The 15,168-nt window shown below is 40.1% G+C and overlaps 1 protein-coding gene across 2 annotated transcripts in view; it reads right to left on the reverse strand.

Annotated features, from left to right (window-relative positions):
• Nucleotides 1-14,079, reverse strand: part of SCAMP1 (secretory carrier membrane protein 1) — a 48,640-nt gene extending 34,561 nt beyond the window's left edge. For both annotated transcript variants that reach the window (XM_033085694.1, XM_033085693.1), the window contains exons 1-2: nt 13,953-14,079; nt 1,381-1,458 (exon numbers count right to left, since the gene is read on the reverse strand). In XM_033085694.1, the coding sequence (XP_032941585.1) occupies nt 1,381-1,458; nt 13,953-14,009 (135 nt within the window). In that variant the 5' untranslated portion in view covers nt 14,010-14,079. The remainder of the gene's footprint in view (nt 1-1,380; nt 1,459-13,952) is intronic.
• Nucleotides 14,080-15,168: the final 1,089 nt, after the last annotated feature.

Genomic DNA, 15,168 nt, shown 5'->3' on the forward strand with positions numbered 1-15,168 from the left:
GTAGGTTTTGGGAGAGACAGATAATAGTACCCAAGGGCTGATCTGACCAATGCACCAACCCAACAACAGTGATAATAAAGATTTGACTCAAGTCACATTTGGAAGAACCTGACTTCTGTCACTGGTATGCAAACATGACCATAAATCAATCACCTTACTTCATAAATAGTGCACAGCCCAGGGCCCCTTGAGCTCTCACACAGCAAAGGGCTGCGCATCAGGACCTCCCCTTGAGTAGGGACAGATATCAGTGTAACTCCTCAAAGCAGAGAAATTCCTTGTCACAACAGATTTTCAGCAATTGACACTAAACTTTGAAATCTTAGCTAAGTGATAGAAAAGACTGATTGTGCTCATGTAATCCTTTAGATATATATAATTGACAAAACCTGGGACAAAGTCTGGATCTGCACAAACCAAAACTCCTCTCAGGAAGGAATCCAGAATGCAATGGATCCCCTTCTGAACCTCTTGACTAAATAGAACTTTCTTGATAGCTTTCTCTGACCATGTCCTACAGGCAGTAACCAAATGTACTTCACCATTGAATCTTGTTAAACCATTTTACTACCAAACTTTGTATTTGCTATGCAACTTCGTTAAAATGCTGGTTTTTATCAATTAACATTCAATTTTTTATCAATTAACAATTAACCTTCTCTCTCATTAGTGAATTCTGTTGTTCCATCCATGGCATTACAAATACTCAAATATGAACACTCCCTAACAGCACGACCAGATTTGTCATAAGAAATAAGATTGCATTTTAAAAATACAGTATTTAAATGTTTATAAATTATACTGACAGACAAAAACCAGCCACACATTTTGATAAGCTTGCACAAGATCTTCAATATCAAAAGCAGCCACTGAAAAATGTGTTTACTAATTTACTATCCCATTTCTTGTATTCCTCCCCACAATGGAAAAGCACAAGGTTTACTGTAAACATAAATTAGAGGCGTAAAACAACACAGTGTTTTCCTTATTCTGAACAGCATTTTCATTAAATGAAACAGAAATCAAAAGCAAAACCCTGGGTAAGTGTGTCACACTTATAAACTTCAAAGCTAGTGAAATGCAGGAAACAGACTATCAAAGGCCTGATAAAACAGGAAAAGCAAGTTAGTAAAAACAGGAAAAAAATCAGTTCTGTTTTGGCTCCCTTTCAGAGGGCCAATCTTGCTTAACAAGTCAAAGCTCTCTGAAATCAATCTTGCCAATGCATCCTCCAAATACTTAATGGAACTATCTATTCTTACACATCTTCCACTACCTGTAGCTAGCCCATTATACATTCCACAATATCAGTCACGAATCTGAAAATAAAACCTCACAAATCAAAGATTAACAGCATGATTAAGAAATAAACATGCTTACTGTTCTTGAATCAGAGAACGGATTGTACTCATCAAGCCCTGGAGGAACATTTCTTGTCACTTGTGTAACAGAAGGATCCTAGAAAAGGAAACAGTTGTGTAAATCTGTGCACATGTATATAATCAAAAAGTTGACACCCATATCATATATCATATAAAAGTCAGATTTTTCTTTCAAAATAAAAAAGGTCCATTTTCATTAAAGATGTCTGTAAACATCCACCTCTTAATCTCCAAACTAACATCATTTCATTCTGATCTTCTTATAAACCTAGATTAACACAGTAGAACAGAAACCCCATCTGTCATATATTTGATTTATAAGGAAAAAAACCTCAATCCTGCTATGTTGACCAGGCAGAAGAGGTTTCTGTAACCTTCTCTACCCAGAAGTACATTCAACCCCATCAAGAGCAGAGAAAGCATTTTTTAAAAAATGGAGCTGAAGAAACAGGGTCCCATAATGCCAAAAGCACTTCTGATTAAGTTTCTATCTGAATTAGCAAAACTACAGAAAAAAGTTTAATTCTTTCTACTTCAATTAATTATATAGCAAGAAAGACTGCTCAAGATTTAGCTTGAGAAAATTATTTCAAAAATGAAACATTTCTCTGTGCTATAGACAGGCAGGCTTCACTCTGAAGAAAAGCAGAAGTGCCCATCACAGTGGACCACACCAACTCAGTTTGAAAAAATCTGTACTTATTCTATGCGATGCCTGGTTCTACCACATTGTTTCTGTGCCTGGAAGTTTTTGCATTTTCAGAATATAACAATGGATAAAAGGTAGGTTTCCTTGAAAATTAATACATTCATTTATTCAATACTGCCAGTTACATTTACAAATATACAATATTCTATATGTACACCAAGCACAAAAAAGAGCTACATATATACACTTTATTTTATAACTATTATGTTTAGATATAGGTATTTTCTAATTTCTAACAGTCTAGTTCAACATTAGAAAATAAACTGGAGGTGATAAAGACTGAGAAGAAAATAAATATATATTTATATATGTATTTACATTTGTATTCCCTTTAAAGACATATATTTAAGACCTTTACCTGTGACACAAAGAATAACAAAAAGAGCTTCCACAGGTATGTTAAACAGAAAAGGAAGGTCAAAGAAGTTCACCCCTGATAATGCAGGTGGTAGCAATGGAAAACTGGTAACTGAAGGAAGAGAAGGTTGAGGTACTCAACATTTTCACCTCAGTCTTCATAGGCAGCCTCTTTTCCCACACCTCTGAAGCAGATGGATAAGAAGAGAAGAACTGGGAGAACAAAGTACTACCCACTTCAAGAAAAGATAAGGTTTATGACCTGAGAAATGAAATTTACCTAAATCTGTTGCACATGACAAGATTCATCCCAGAATCCTGAGGGAATTGACTCATGTAGTTGCCAAGCCACTCTCCATGACATTTGGAAAGTCACAGCACTCAGGGTAAGTCCCAGGTGACAGGAAAAGGGGAAATGCAGTAGCCATTTTTAAGAAGGAAGAAAGGAGGACTCTAGAAACTAGAGACTTGTCAGCCTCACTTCTGTGCCTGGGAAGATGACGGAAAAGATCCTCCTAGAGGCAGTGCTAAGGCACATGGAGGACAGGCAGGTGACTGAGGACATCAGTGACATCTCTTTAAGGATCTGTACTGGGACCAGTGTTATTTAATATCTTCATTAATGACATAGTCAGATTGAGCGCACTCTCAGCAAATCTGCAAATGACCCCAAGCTGAGTGGCACAGCAGACTCACCTGAAGGATGGCATGCCATCCAGAGGGTCCTGGAAAAGCTCCAGCAAAGGGCCCATGGGAATCTCATGAGGTTTAACAAGACCAAGTTCAAGGTGCTGCACCTGGGTCAGAGCAGCCCTGGTACCAGCAGAGGCTGGGGATGGACAGATCAGAGCAGCCCTGCCCAGAAGGACTTGGGGGTGCTGCAGGTGAGAGGCTGGACATGACCCAGTCATGGCACTCCCAGCCCAGAGAGCCAAACGCGTGCTGGGCTGCACCCAGAGCAGTGTGGGCAGCAGGGCAGGGAGGGGATTCTGCCCCTCTGCTCTGCTTTGCTGAGACCCCACCTGCAGTGCTGCACCAGCTCTGGGGTCCCAGCACAGGAAGGACATGGACCTGCTGCAGGGAGTCCAGAGGAGAGACACCAAGATGATCAGAGGGATGGAGCACCTCTCCTGTTAGGATAGGTTGAGAGAAGTAGGGTTTTTCAGTCTGGAAAAGAAGTTTAAGGGTGACCTAACTGTGGCCTTCCAGTACCTGAAGGGAGCCTACAAGAAATATGGAAAGAGACTTTTTACAAGAGCACATAGTGACAGGAATAGAGCCATGGATTCAAACAAAAGACAGTAGATTTTGATTAGGTATTGCAAAGGAATTCATTACTGTGAGGGTGGTGAGGCACTGAAATAGGTTGCCCAAGCAAGTTGTGGATCCCCCATCCCTGGAAGTGTTCCAGGCCAGGCTGGATGGAGCTCTGGGCAACCTGGTCTAGTGGAAGGTGTCCCTGCCTTTGGTTGGAGACATGGAACGAGATGATCTTTAAGGTCCCTTCCAACCCAAGCTGTTCTCTGATTCTACCACTTACATGTAATTTTTTTTAAAGAAACACAGTAAGTGACTTAATCTACACTTAAGCAAATACAGAAATTATTAAGCTAAATAAAATAAAAATCAATTTAAATGCAGAATCTGCTTTCTTAAAATCAGCATCCACTATCAGCTTAGTCTTGTTAGCAGGAACTTAATCTGCAGATGCAGGAAGAGAACTTTCTTAATGGTTGCAGTCAACTTATTTACAGTTAGTAAAAAAAAAACAGGGCAAAACACCTAGCAGTTCTAAAATCCTAAGGGACAGAGAAAATGAGAGCAAGACTGTTTTTTTCCAATTAAAAATTATACTCACAAAATTGTTCATATGAGGCAATTTTTAAAAGTTCACTACAAAAAAGCTTAAGAAAAATCATTGCTTCAAAAATAAAAAATTGTATGTTGTATATTTTAAACAAATTCATGTACATAAGCTCTGGTCATAAACCACTTTTCCTTAAAGCATACATTTAGCTGCAAAGCAGTATTTCAGTGGTCACTGAACAAGAATCATCCTTTCTGAAATGCAATTCAACATCAGCTTTGTTATATTTGACTCATCTTTAATTAGTCGTTTCAAAATAACCCCGCTGATGAGTCTCCCTCACAAGCCTGCCACAGTTACCATGTTACTCAAATACATTGTAACAACTATCACCTTGAATAAACAGGTAAAATAATTAATTGTTACCACCTTCTTTGCTAAAATGGGTCTCACAAAATACTGCGCAGATGAACAACAAAAAAGAGGGAAAACATGTATGTTTCTTGTCAAAATTCAACCAGAAATTACTTGAAATGTTGATTAGAAAAGTACATTAAAAATATGGGAATAATTAAATATAATATTTGAATATCACATTAGTTTACACTCATCAGTACAAGATCAAAAAAGATTACGTTAAAACAAAGTTAATATAAATAAGCCAATTTCATAATTCAATAGACAGAATAGTATAAAGTTGTATACAGCTGAAAACTTTTATTTTATTGTGGTACATCTATTGCAGCCAGCAGTAAAGTCCTCAGACTAGTTGTTCACACTGCACTGGGATATGGGAGAGAACCAAAAAGAAATAGCAAATAAAACTTGTGGCTACTACGAAAAAAAAGATAGTTTGAAGGCGGGAAACGAGAAGGTAGAGGTGGGAAAAAAAAAAAAAAAAGCAACAAACCACACAAGTCATGTCATGCAAGTCATGCAAAGGCAATTGCTCACCATCTCCCACCATCCCACCAACAGACACACGACCATTCAGCTTCTGAGCAATGGTTGAATGGTTGCTTGGAACAGCTCCCCACACTACCGTCACCAGCTGCCAACGCGATGTTATGCAGAATGGAAGATCCCTCTGGTCAGCTGGGGTCGGCGGTCCTGCCTGTGTCCCCCCCCAAGCCTCTTGCCAAAGTCTATTCCCTGAGGGGAAGTAAGGGTGTGAAACAAAGGTGGTCTTGGTGCTGCACAAGCACTGCAGAGCAACCTGCAAGCACATCAGTGCCTTCCCAGCACTGTTTTGGTCACAAGTCTGAAACACAGCACAACAGGGACTGCCATGAAAAAAATAAACTCCATGCTAGTCATACTCAGTACACTTATCCCAGTCTTTACATGTTAATGTCAATTAGTAGAGCATAAAACACTTTGTTTATGCTTTCAGAATGATACCCCTTCCAAAAATGCTCTCATATAACTCCTCCTACACAGGAAAATGTTCAAGTATAGACACACGTACGACTTGTGATCACTAACCATCAGCCACACAGTGAAAACAGCAGGTCTAATTACAGTAATTTCACAAGTATAAGGTGCACTGGAGTATAAGGCGCACTTCCAGGTGTCGTCAAATTTCCGAACTTTGTCCGTATATAAGGCACACCGGGGTATAAGCCGCACTTCTGGGTTGGGACCAAAATTCTAGTCAAAAGGGTGTGCCTTATACATGTGAAATTATTGTACTATTACTTGATTATCACTTAGGATTTCAGGTAGAATCAGCTGCTTAAAAAGTGAACTTCAACACTGAATTTGTGTTTGAAGAATGCACTCCAACCAAATAACCAAATAACTCAGCCCGGTTGTGCTTGCAAACCATAAATTCAATTATTTGAATAACTACAATATCAGACATATGAGACACCCAATGAACAGCAGCCATTCCCAAAAACCATGAAACAGTGGTCAAGTCAAATTCAGAAGAGCAACCTATTTTCAGAAATACAACATACAAACGAAAATAAGTATCTGATGAAAGAAAGCCTTTTGTCTCAAAGTGTTTTAGGGAAGACCAGGGCCTCAGATCTCTTTGTACATCTACTGTGACATTCCAACACTAACAAATGAAAGAGAACATATGCTGAGACAACCAGGTGTACCAGAGCAACAGTCTTTGCACTTAAAAATAAATCCAACACTTAAATACACACAGTAATTAAAGTAGGAAGCCCTTTATCAGAAGTCCATTCCCATTTTGAATTAACAATTGCTACACTTCTGCCAAATATTGCTATTGTTTGCTAAGAAAAAACCTAAGTGACCCAGAGGACATTCAATAACAGCTCTATTCAAGTTAAGTTTCATTACCCAGTAAAGAAAGAAAATTACAATTGCATTGAAATACACAAATTTAATTCCAACACCGCAAGCAGCATTCAAATTCTGCATTCAGAAAACTTAAATTACACAGTCTGGACTTCAAAGAAGTTTGTGACACACAAAAACTCAAGGCAAAGTAAACCAGTCATCACAGGAATAGAGGAATGTCAGGGCTGAGGGAAGCAAGTATCAGCCTGGAAATTTGTATCTCTCCTGTAACTCATTCATTGCTAGAATTATCCTCAGCTCTTCACAGTCAGGATGCGCTGGTGCAGCTGCTACTCTAATTGTTCTGAACACCTACAGTGCATCAAATGACTGATACCAACAGGAGCTACACTTCATATTTCTAAACACTACTTACAATATTCCTGAAGAGATTAGACCTTACATCCCACAAAACACAGAGGATTGTTTTGAATAATTTACCTTGCATTCACTGCATCTCATTTTAAAAATGGAGCAAATGCCAACTCATCTAAACGCAGTGATGAAAACTGTGAAGCACTCATACTCACTGCTGCAGAATAAAAAAACCCATTGAATTTAGAAGTTGTTCAGGGTTTGAATAATTTTAACAATAAATGCTGTGCAGGATAACATACTCAGAAGAAGTGGCATTTAACTGAATGCTAGCAAATGTCTATGTTGCACAACATACATATTCTACTGGTTAAAAACAGTAAGAACTAATATTCCACAGGAATAAGTGAATCTATACTGCAATAATTTATTTTCCGTATCTCATTCCACCCAGCCTCATCTCATCCAAACTCCTGCCAGTTCAAACTGGAGTCACTGATCTTTTTATTTAACTATTAGTCATACAATCACAGAACAAAATTAAAAACAGACTATTTTTCATATCCAGTTATTAGTGCATTTAAGCCACACAGTCATTTCAGATGATATTTTCAACATCTGAATTAGTTTAGGAGACTGAAGTTTTAAGAAAGTAGCACAACTTAATTTAGCCATTTTCCACCTAAATCTTTCATTTTACCTCTTTCTTGCAGTCTCTCTCCTGTAATTTCTGAAAAGGAAATATTAACACACTTTTTAAAATCCCAACAAGACAGGTACAAGCAGCAAAGTATTTTTTATGCCAGCAATGGAAAAGTCAGAAAAAAACACCCCAACAAACAGTCACACAAACTGACAGAATAAACACAGAAAGAACACCACGTTTATATTTCATATTGGCAAGTGCACCTGTAGAATTATTAAAAACATATTCTGTGCCAAGCTAACAAATTATGCTCACATCACTCAGATATAGATAAAATTAACTGAATATCGAGTTATCACAGAGGGTGTAAAAACACACGAATGAAAAACACTAGAAATGAGAATGTTAAAAACAAAGCATAATAATCCATTCTATGCGATCTTTTAAGCTTTTTAAAAAACAATATTGAAGGCAACAGACCTCTGTTGTCTAGGAGACCAAAACTAGTCATCAGCTCCCAGTTTCACGAACACACAAGACACTACCAAATTAAGAACTGAAGAAGTAAATACATCTGTAGCAATGCTTAGTATTACAGTTCACTGGATTTGGGTCCAGGACTGTTGCACCACCAGTAGATACATCTATAAATTCCATAACGTAGCAATAAACTGAAAAACACCATCAGCAAAGTTTACATTGTTAGTTGTGATTTTGATTTAAGTGAAGGGACTATAGTGAACTAGGAATCAGCCCCTCCAAATTGTCATCCATGTTGCTGAAAAAACTTTTCACTTTGAGGGATACCTACTCTTCTACCAAAAAGGCAAAAGCACTTTTTGCACAGAACATATTTTCAGTTTAGTCCTAAGGACTAGCAGGGAAGTAAAAGCAGTATTTCATTGCAGAGCCTGGGAAATAGGGTTTATAAACACTAAGCACTGATTTGGATAGGGAATGTGCTCTTACAACCCATCAGCAACTGAAGACAATTTCAAATAAAAATCATTTAAGCTATACAGAACAAAAAAAAAAAATAGCTGGAAAGTATGATTTAAGAAAGAATTCATCCTGAAGTTGACTTTAGGGGTGGGAAGAGGTTAAAGTAACAGCAGCAGTTGTACTAGTCACTCTCCGTGAAGTATCCTTAAGATAACAAAACTGAGTCAGAAAATTAAGCAAAAATGCAGCACAAAATACCTGAAACTGTTGGTCTGACTTTTTTGATTTTTTGACAAAGAGAAAATTATCCATCACACTTTTCATAAACAGGTTCTGGAGTGTTTCTCAACCTCAAAGAACTGTCAGATTAAGGCTCTGAAATTGCAATTCACACATGTTGAATAAACATGTATTAAAAAATTCTGGACTTAAAGTAATAAAAAAAATAAAAATTTTTTTAAATACCCAAGTATCCATTTAAGTTTCAAGTTTTTTAAGTTTAAAAAATCGATCACTTATCAGCCATTTTCCCATCCCACTCTTGAAATGATGTTCAAATAGCTCTCTTTCCCACTCTGCCTGAACACAATCATTAAATAGGATACTGCAAATGTAGCCAACTGGGTTTCCTTATACTTGTCCTTTGAATGCTTCCTGTTTTATGTCATAGTCATCACATGAAAGCAGAGTTGCGAAGGGTTCTGAGCAACTGAGTAAGGCAAGGTCCCCACCTCAGAAACCTAAAAGAACTTCAGAGGCTGGCAAGACGAAATTTGTCCTAAAGTTTAGAGCCTCATCTTACAATGGAGTACTGGATGCCTAACAAAGTATCACCTCCACCTCACAGCTATTCTGAAGTCATTCTCCTTTCCCAGCTCTGATATGTGTATGTTCCTCTTTGTAATGTTAAAAATCCCAGTGTACATCGAATCTCAGTATACGGTGCAATAGTAAGACTAGGCAATATGTGCTAACACTTCAGTGAATATCTAGAGGGAAAAATGCAGCTATGAGATACTGAATAGCTATCAAAAAGCTTCATATTTTTAACAGACTGCAGCACAGTTACAGCACTGGTGATGTGTACTGTTGAAAGCCAACTTCCATGCAGGACAGCTAAAGGACAATCCACTACCACAATATTCAGCATTAAATTATGCAAGATTTAGGACTACTCATAATTTTTGAAAACATAAATGGAAACCAGACAGTAAAAGTCAGAAAAAACACCTATATTTTATGTCCTTTACCAACTTTAAGACAGATAACTTAAATCAGTATATTTTATAGTCAGTATTTTATAGATACGGGAATTAAAACTCACTCATGCATATAGGCATGTGACAAAACTGCTTCATTCTAAAGCTGCACAAACAATTTATTTTAAAAGGCTCCCAATTCTTCAAAAAACATCAGGACTTCTCTTCCTTCATCTAAGTTTCTATCACTTTAGCTTCACTTTAGCATCCACGGTATAAACTGTGGAGATTCTGCTGCCACAGAAGGCAGCAGTCATTCACACAATTGCTTTCAGTATCAAACGTCTAGGTTGTATCTCCCACCAAACCAGACAGGAGATTAATTCGTGCTCATGTGAGTCAAGATTAAGTGTAATATCCAATTTACAACTAGAATTACTTCTGCACTTAGCTCTAGTGACCCAAGTAATCCGCTGACCTCAGTGGGAACAATTCAGTGCCATTTTTGGGTATCTCAGCCATCCAAACAAGAATGTCATTCATGACAGTAATACATAAGATCTGTGTCTTTTTGAAGTAACAACTCAAAAGTAATCACAGTTTGGATCCCTACTCCCACTCAAAGAAAAACTCAAATACTTAACATTACATGCATCTGAGGTCTGCTCTGATTGTACCTTCCCGTACTGAATCTGATCAAGAAAAACCTTCCTATCACATAGGGATTTGGCTTTTCCCTGAAAAGGAAACCATTCACATTTGAATAGAAACGTATCTTAATTTTCATATCTGTCATAATTTCTATGGTGTCAAAAACAGGCACCTGCTCAGAATAAAACACATCAGATGAACTGACCCAACAGAATTTATTGCACAACTCATTTTTATAGTTCACATTCTATGGACACCAAAAAATAACTGTTTCATATGTATGGATAATTAACAGTCAATTTTCAAACTTTTTGCTGTCAGCCAAGATCCAAAGGCCTATGAAATTCATTGATCTATTTAAAAAACTTTCTCTGAGTATAGGATTGTTCACTTATCAAAGGAAAAAACCAAGAACACAGAACCAACAATTTTTATTGTAGATAAACTGCTGATTGTTTCAGAGTAAATGATACCTACACTGAATTTTGAGACTGCCATTTCAGAACCTTTGTAACTGTATCACCTACCAAGACAGAAGACTACAACTATCACCTATCCTATGACATTAAAAGAAAAAAAAAAAAAAAAACAAACTCAAGGAGACAGCTACATTACAAATCACCCGTTGTTTTGTCATACAAAATTTATTTCATTGCTGCTTTACCCTATTTAAGATAGATGGTCAGGACTCCAAGGATTCCCAAACTCCTCTTAAATGGTCAGACCCTCAGTCCTTACTCACCCTTACACCTTACCTGGTCATGAGAGGACTGGTGGCTGATCCTGTTTACTTTCACTGGACATGATCCTGACCTTTGCTTCGCTTTATAACTGGGCCTCAGATCTGTCTGCTCTCTATAGATTTGCCTAGCACTGAATGAAGTCACCATCACCACATCTGTTCTGCTCAGTCTGTTTGGGTACTGTGGGACTGCAGCTTTTTTAAGTGAGAACTTTACAAAGTGTGAATTCACAAGCTAAGACCAGTGTCTCTTAGTAAACAAAATTAATAGACTTCATTACTGACCTCCTTCCAGTCATGAAAACTGAGGTCACACCAACTGTGTACTTCTTCACGCTGCTGATATATCATATTATAAAAGGATTCTCACATCTTCATTTGTATGGTATGTGGACGCATTTGCTTCTGCACAACTTTAATGTTATAAAAAGCTTGTAAATGTTAGCATTTTGCTTATCTGTTTGTTTCAATATACCTTCTGTCTTTCAAAAAGTCCATCTTTTGGTTTTGTTGGTACAGCATTCAGAGGACATTTATTTAGAGAGGAAAACTATGACTTCAAAAGCATATCTATGACTTCGGATTCAGTTCCAGTTTGATACTTTTTTAAAGAAACAAAGAATTAAAAAAATGCAAAGGTTAGGCAGTCACTTGTCCCAAAATCCACAGCACTTAATGATCAAGCCAGATAAGTTAATTTCAGTTTTGCCAGAAGACAATTTACTTTTAGACTTCCAAAAGTACTAACTACCCTAAATACTGAGCACTAGATGTTTATGCTTTACCTTTGTCTTTCCAGAGAACACTTTTATTAGATTCAACATCAAGCAAGAAGCTCTGCTCTAATCTTTTTATTAAAAGGCATAAGAATAGTCACAGGAAACTTCCCATGTAGATCACAGACAGCTACTAAAACCAAAATGTTTAAGAAAAAAAAGCATCTATCTTTAGACCTTGGCAACAACTCTTCCACCTGATGCCTCCCCACCCTTCTCTGCCATACTACTTTGTGATTTTACATAAGCATAGGAAGCAGCTTCAAAAGCAAGGAAAACAACTAATCAGATCATACATAAAATTACCAAGAAAAAACAAAATACGAGTATATTAGGATACAGTGTTTAGACAATATGACTTAGGCTATCAGGGTCCATCTGAAAATACTGGTTCTATGCATGAAGTATTTTAAAACACAGACAAAACTTAAGTACACCCATGCATTACTACCCACTAATTTCAAAGCTGTTCTGCCAATAAGATGGTCATCAAGCTTTAGCTTATGTATAAGGCCTTTTGCCCCTTCAAGTTAAATGCACGGGTAAGTAAAGGTATGGAAGATCACCTTTTAAGGGCAGTAGAATGTGATGGAAATTAGCAAAGACTGAAGAAAAGAAAAAAACCTCTGAAAAAGAAAAATAAAGAGCATTCCTGAACCACAGTCTGCAAACGAAGAAATCCAAACAGAGAGTTTCAAGTTACAGAGAAGCTGTTACAGAGACCTTTTATCATGATGCACTGTAGATGAGAAGCAGAACATGGATTCTGCCCAACAGTTACAACAGAAGTCTTTCCCTAAAGAGAAACTGGAATAAGCTTTTTCACTTTAAGCAGTATCTTCAAACTGGAAGTATAATTCAGGTGCGTGTCTTGTTTATGTTTCACAGGACCTGATGAGCACTGTAGAGGCAAGTAGGAGGAAAAGTATCATGTATTTCTGTCTTTGCAGATGCATTCTAGAATGACACCTTCTCAGTTTTTGGTGCCAAAAAGAACAGCGCCCACCGACACCGGTACCAGCCCAAACTACTGCTGGCAGCAGACTCAACGACAGGACTTGTGTTCACCTGGAATATCACTCCACTGGATACAACAAGTGAAAACAGATCTTAGCCTAAGGAATTCCAGCCTAATTAATACTATTGCTATGTCTTATGACCATAAAAACTAAACTAATGATTCAGACCAACTTCAATGAACAAGCGTTAGGAACATTACGCTTCCAGCATCTATGTGGACAGAAGTATGCTTGGCTTGAAATGTGAAAGCTCCATTTTTAAAAAGCTTAATTTTTCCAGCTAACACTCTGAACTCACTGCCACATACTATCTGTGTGCTTTAAAGTGCCTGCAATATGTTCAGCAATATTATCAAAGTAGGTAGCTTCAGAAGTTAGTTTAGCTGGATTCAAATAACAAAGAAAAACAGGAGGGGAAGCACCCAGGGAGGTCAAGTACGTTTTGATAGCTGAGGCTAGTGGGTGAAGAAAAACTCACAGCTCTGTGACAAGTCAGGAGAGCAAAATCTAAAAGCTTTATAGTACATTACACAGTACAACACAGCAGTTTGAGATGCAGCATAGAACTCGCACCCAGCCATTGGTACCCTGATTACTTCAGACATAAGATAAGGGAAGCAGTAAGCTTGAAGGGGGTGGGAGGAGGCTAGAGAAGAAGGTAAATTGACTAATTCATTAAGTTTAACTATTTGGCTGAAACAGGTGAGAAAAAAAAAAAGACTGTAGAAGCGTTACCCCTAGCACAAAGTTAGGGTCAAAATTTAAAAAAACCAAAACTCTTTTTTTTTTTTCCATCAAAATAACTCATCTGAAACACGAATTATGCTATTTTAACTACAGAAGGAAACACGGAACCCTGAAGTTGCGAACCGCTGCTTATCTTCCCCGCTCTGCCCCTGCCCCCGCTTCGGGCCTCCGTAGCCCGCTGAGCGCAGAGACCCCAGCCCGCAGCTCCCATGGGGCCCTGCCCTCCTTCCTTCCTTATTTTCTTCCCCCTTTTTTCCTTCCTTCCTTCCTTGCCAGGCTTCCTCTTGCGGAAAGCCCGAGGCTCGGCGCAGACCGACATTGAGGAAACCTCACGGCGCCCTCACCTTGAAGGGGTTGTTGAGGTCCGGGTCGGCAAAGGGGTTGCTGTCGAAGTCCGACATGGCGGGGGCAGGCGGGTGCTGCGGTGCCCGGGCGGCGGCTCTGCCCGTGCGGCGGCGCCCCGACAGTGCCCGGCGGCGGTGTGCCCCCCGCAGGTGTGCCCCCCGCAGGTGTGCCCCCCGCAGGTGTGCCCCCCGCAGGTGTGCCCCCCGCAGGTGCGCTCCCAGCCGCTGTCACAAGCCCGCGGCCCGGGCCGAGCCCGCGCCGCCGCACCGACCAGCACGGACCGCCCAAAATGGCCGCCCCGGAAGTGAAGTTACGGGTGGGATGGCCCCGGGAGGGAGAGAGGGATGAGGGCGGAGCGGCTGCTCCCGGGGTGGGCGGGAGCGGAGCTCATGCCTGAGCTGCGCCGCTCCTGGGGCCTGGGCGGGGCGTGCGGGAAGAGCTGGTTGCGGGGCCGGCTGAGGGTCGGGCATAAGCTCTTGGTTGGGAGGGCTTGCAGTTAGCGGCCAGCCCCGTGGTCGCAGGTGCTCGTGTGGGGCACTGGGGCCTCTGTCCCGCGCCTTCGGTAGCCAGCGCTGGCTGGGAGCCGAAAGCGAAGGAGGCCCGGGGCTCCCCCAGGGAGGCGGGGTAGCTGGGCCGGCGGGCGGGCAGGGGCGGCCCGGCTCGGCCCGGTGCGTGCGCGGGTGTCCCGGCCCCAGCCGAGCCCGACCGTCCCCCAGACGCTCCGCTCCAGCGCTCCTCAGGGCGGGTCGGGACAGCCGGTCTGGTTGGGGGAGTGAAGTAGGTGTGCAAAGGTAGTCAGAGAGCCTTACTTGGAAACCACGCATTTACTCTCTCGTTCCCACCTCCTTTTGGCATAGTAAATACTTCATGCGGCGTGTGGCTGCTCAAGTGACTTGTACAAAGGTTGTACAAGGACGGTAGATAAGGGACAGCTTTGAACCGTGCTCACAAAATCCACCTTCCGTGCGAGGAAGCATTAAGAAGGCCTCTTGGAAGTATTTAAGAATTTCCAAGAGTTAAAAGACTTTTCAAATACTTCCTTAGTCATGCTGGCAGTGCCGTTTGAACAGCCAAAATATGCAAATAAATGCAAAGGAGCACTATTTTTCCAGAGCTATGGTTGAAACATGAAATCCAGTGCTACCAGAACAGTCTATATTGATGCAAAGCCTTCAAAAACAGAAAATCCTGAATTTCTTCGCATGCTTTCTAGGG

The sequence above is a fragment of the Catharus ustulatus genome, chromosome Z, assembly GCF_009819885.2.
Source record: "Catharus ustulatus isolate bCatUst1 chromosome Z, bCatUst1.pri.v2, whole genome shotgun sequence".
Taxonomy (NCBI): Eukaryota; Metazoa; Chordata; class Aves; order Passeriformes; family Turdidae; genus Catharus; species Catharus ustulatus.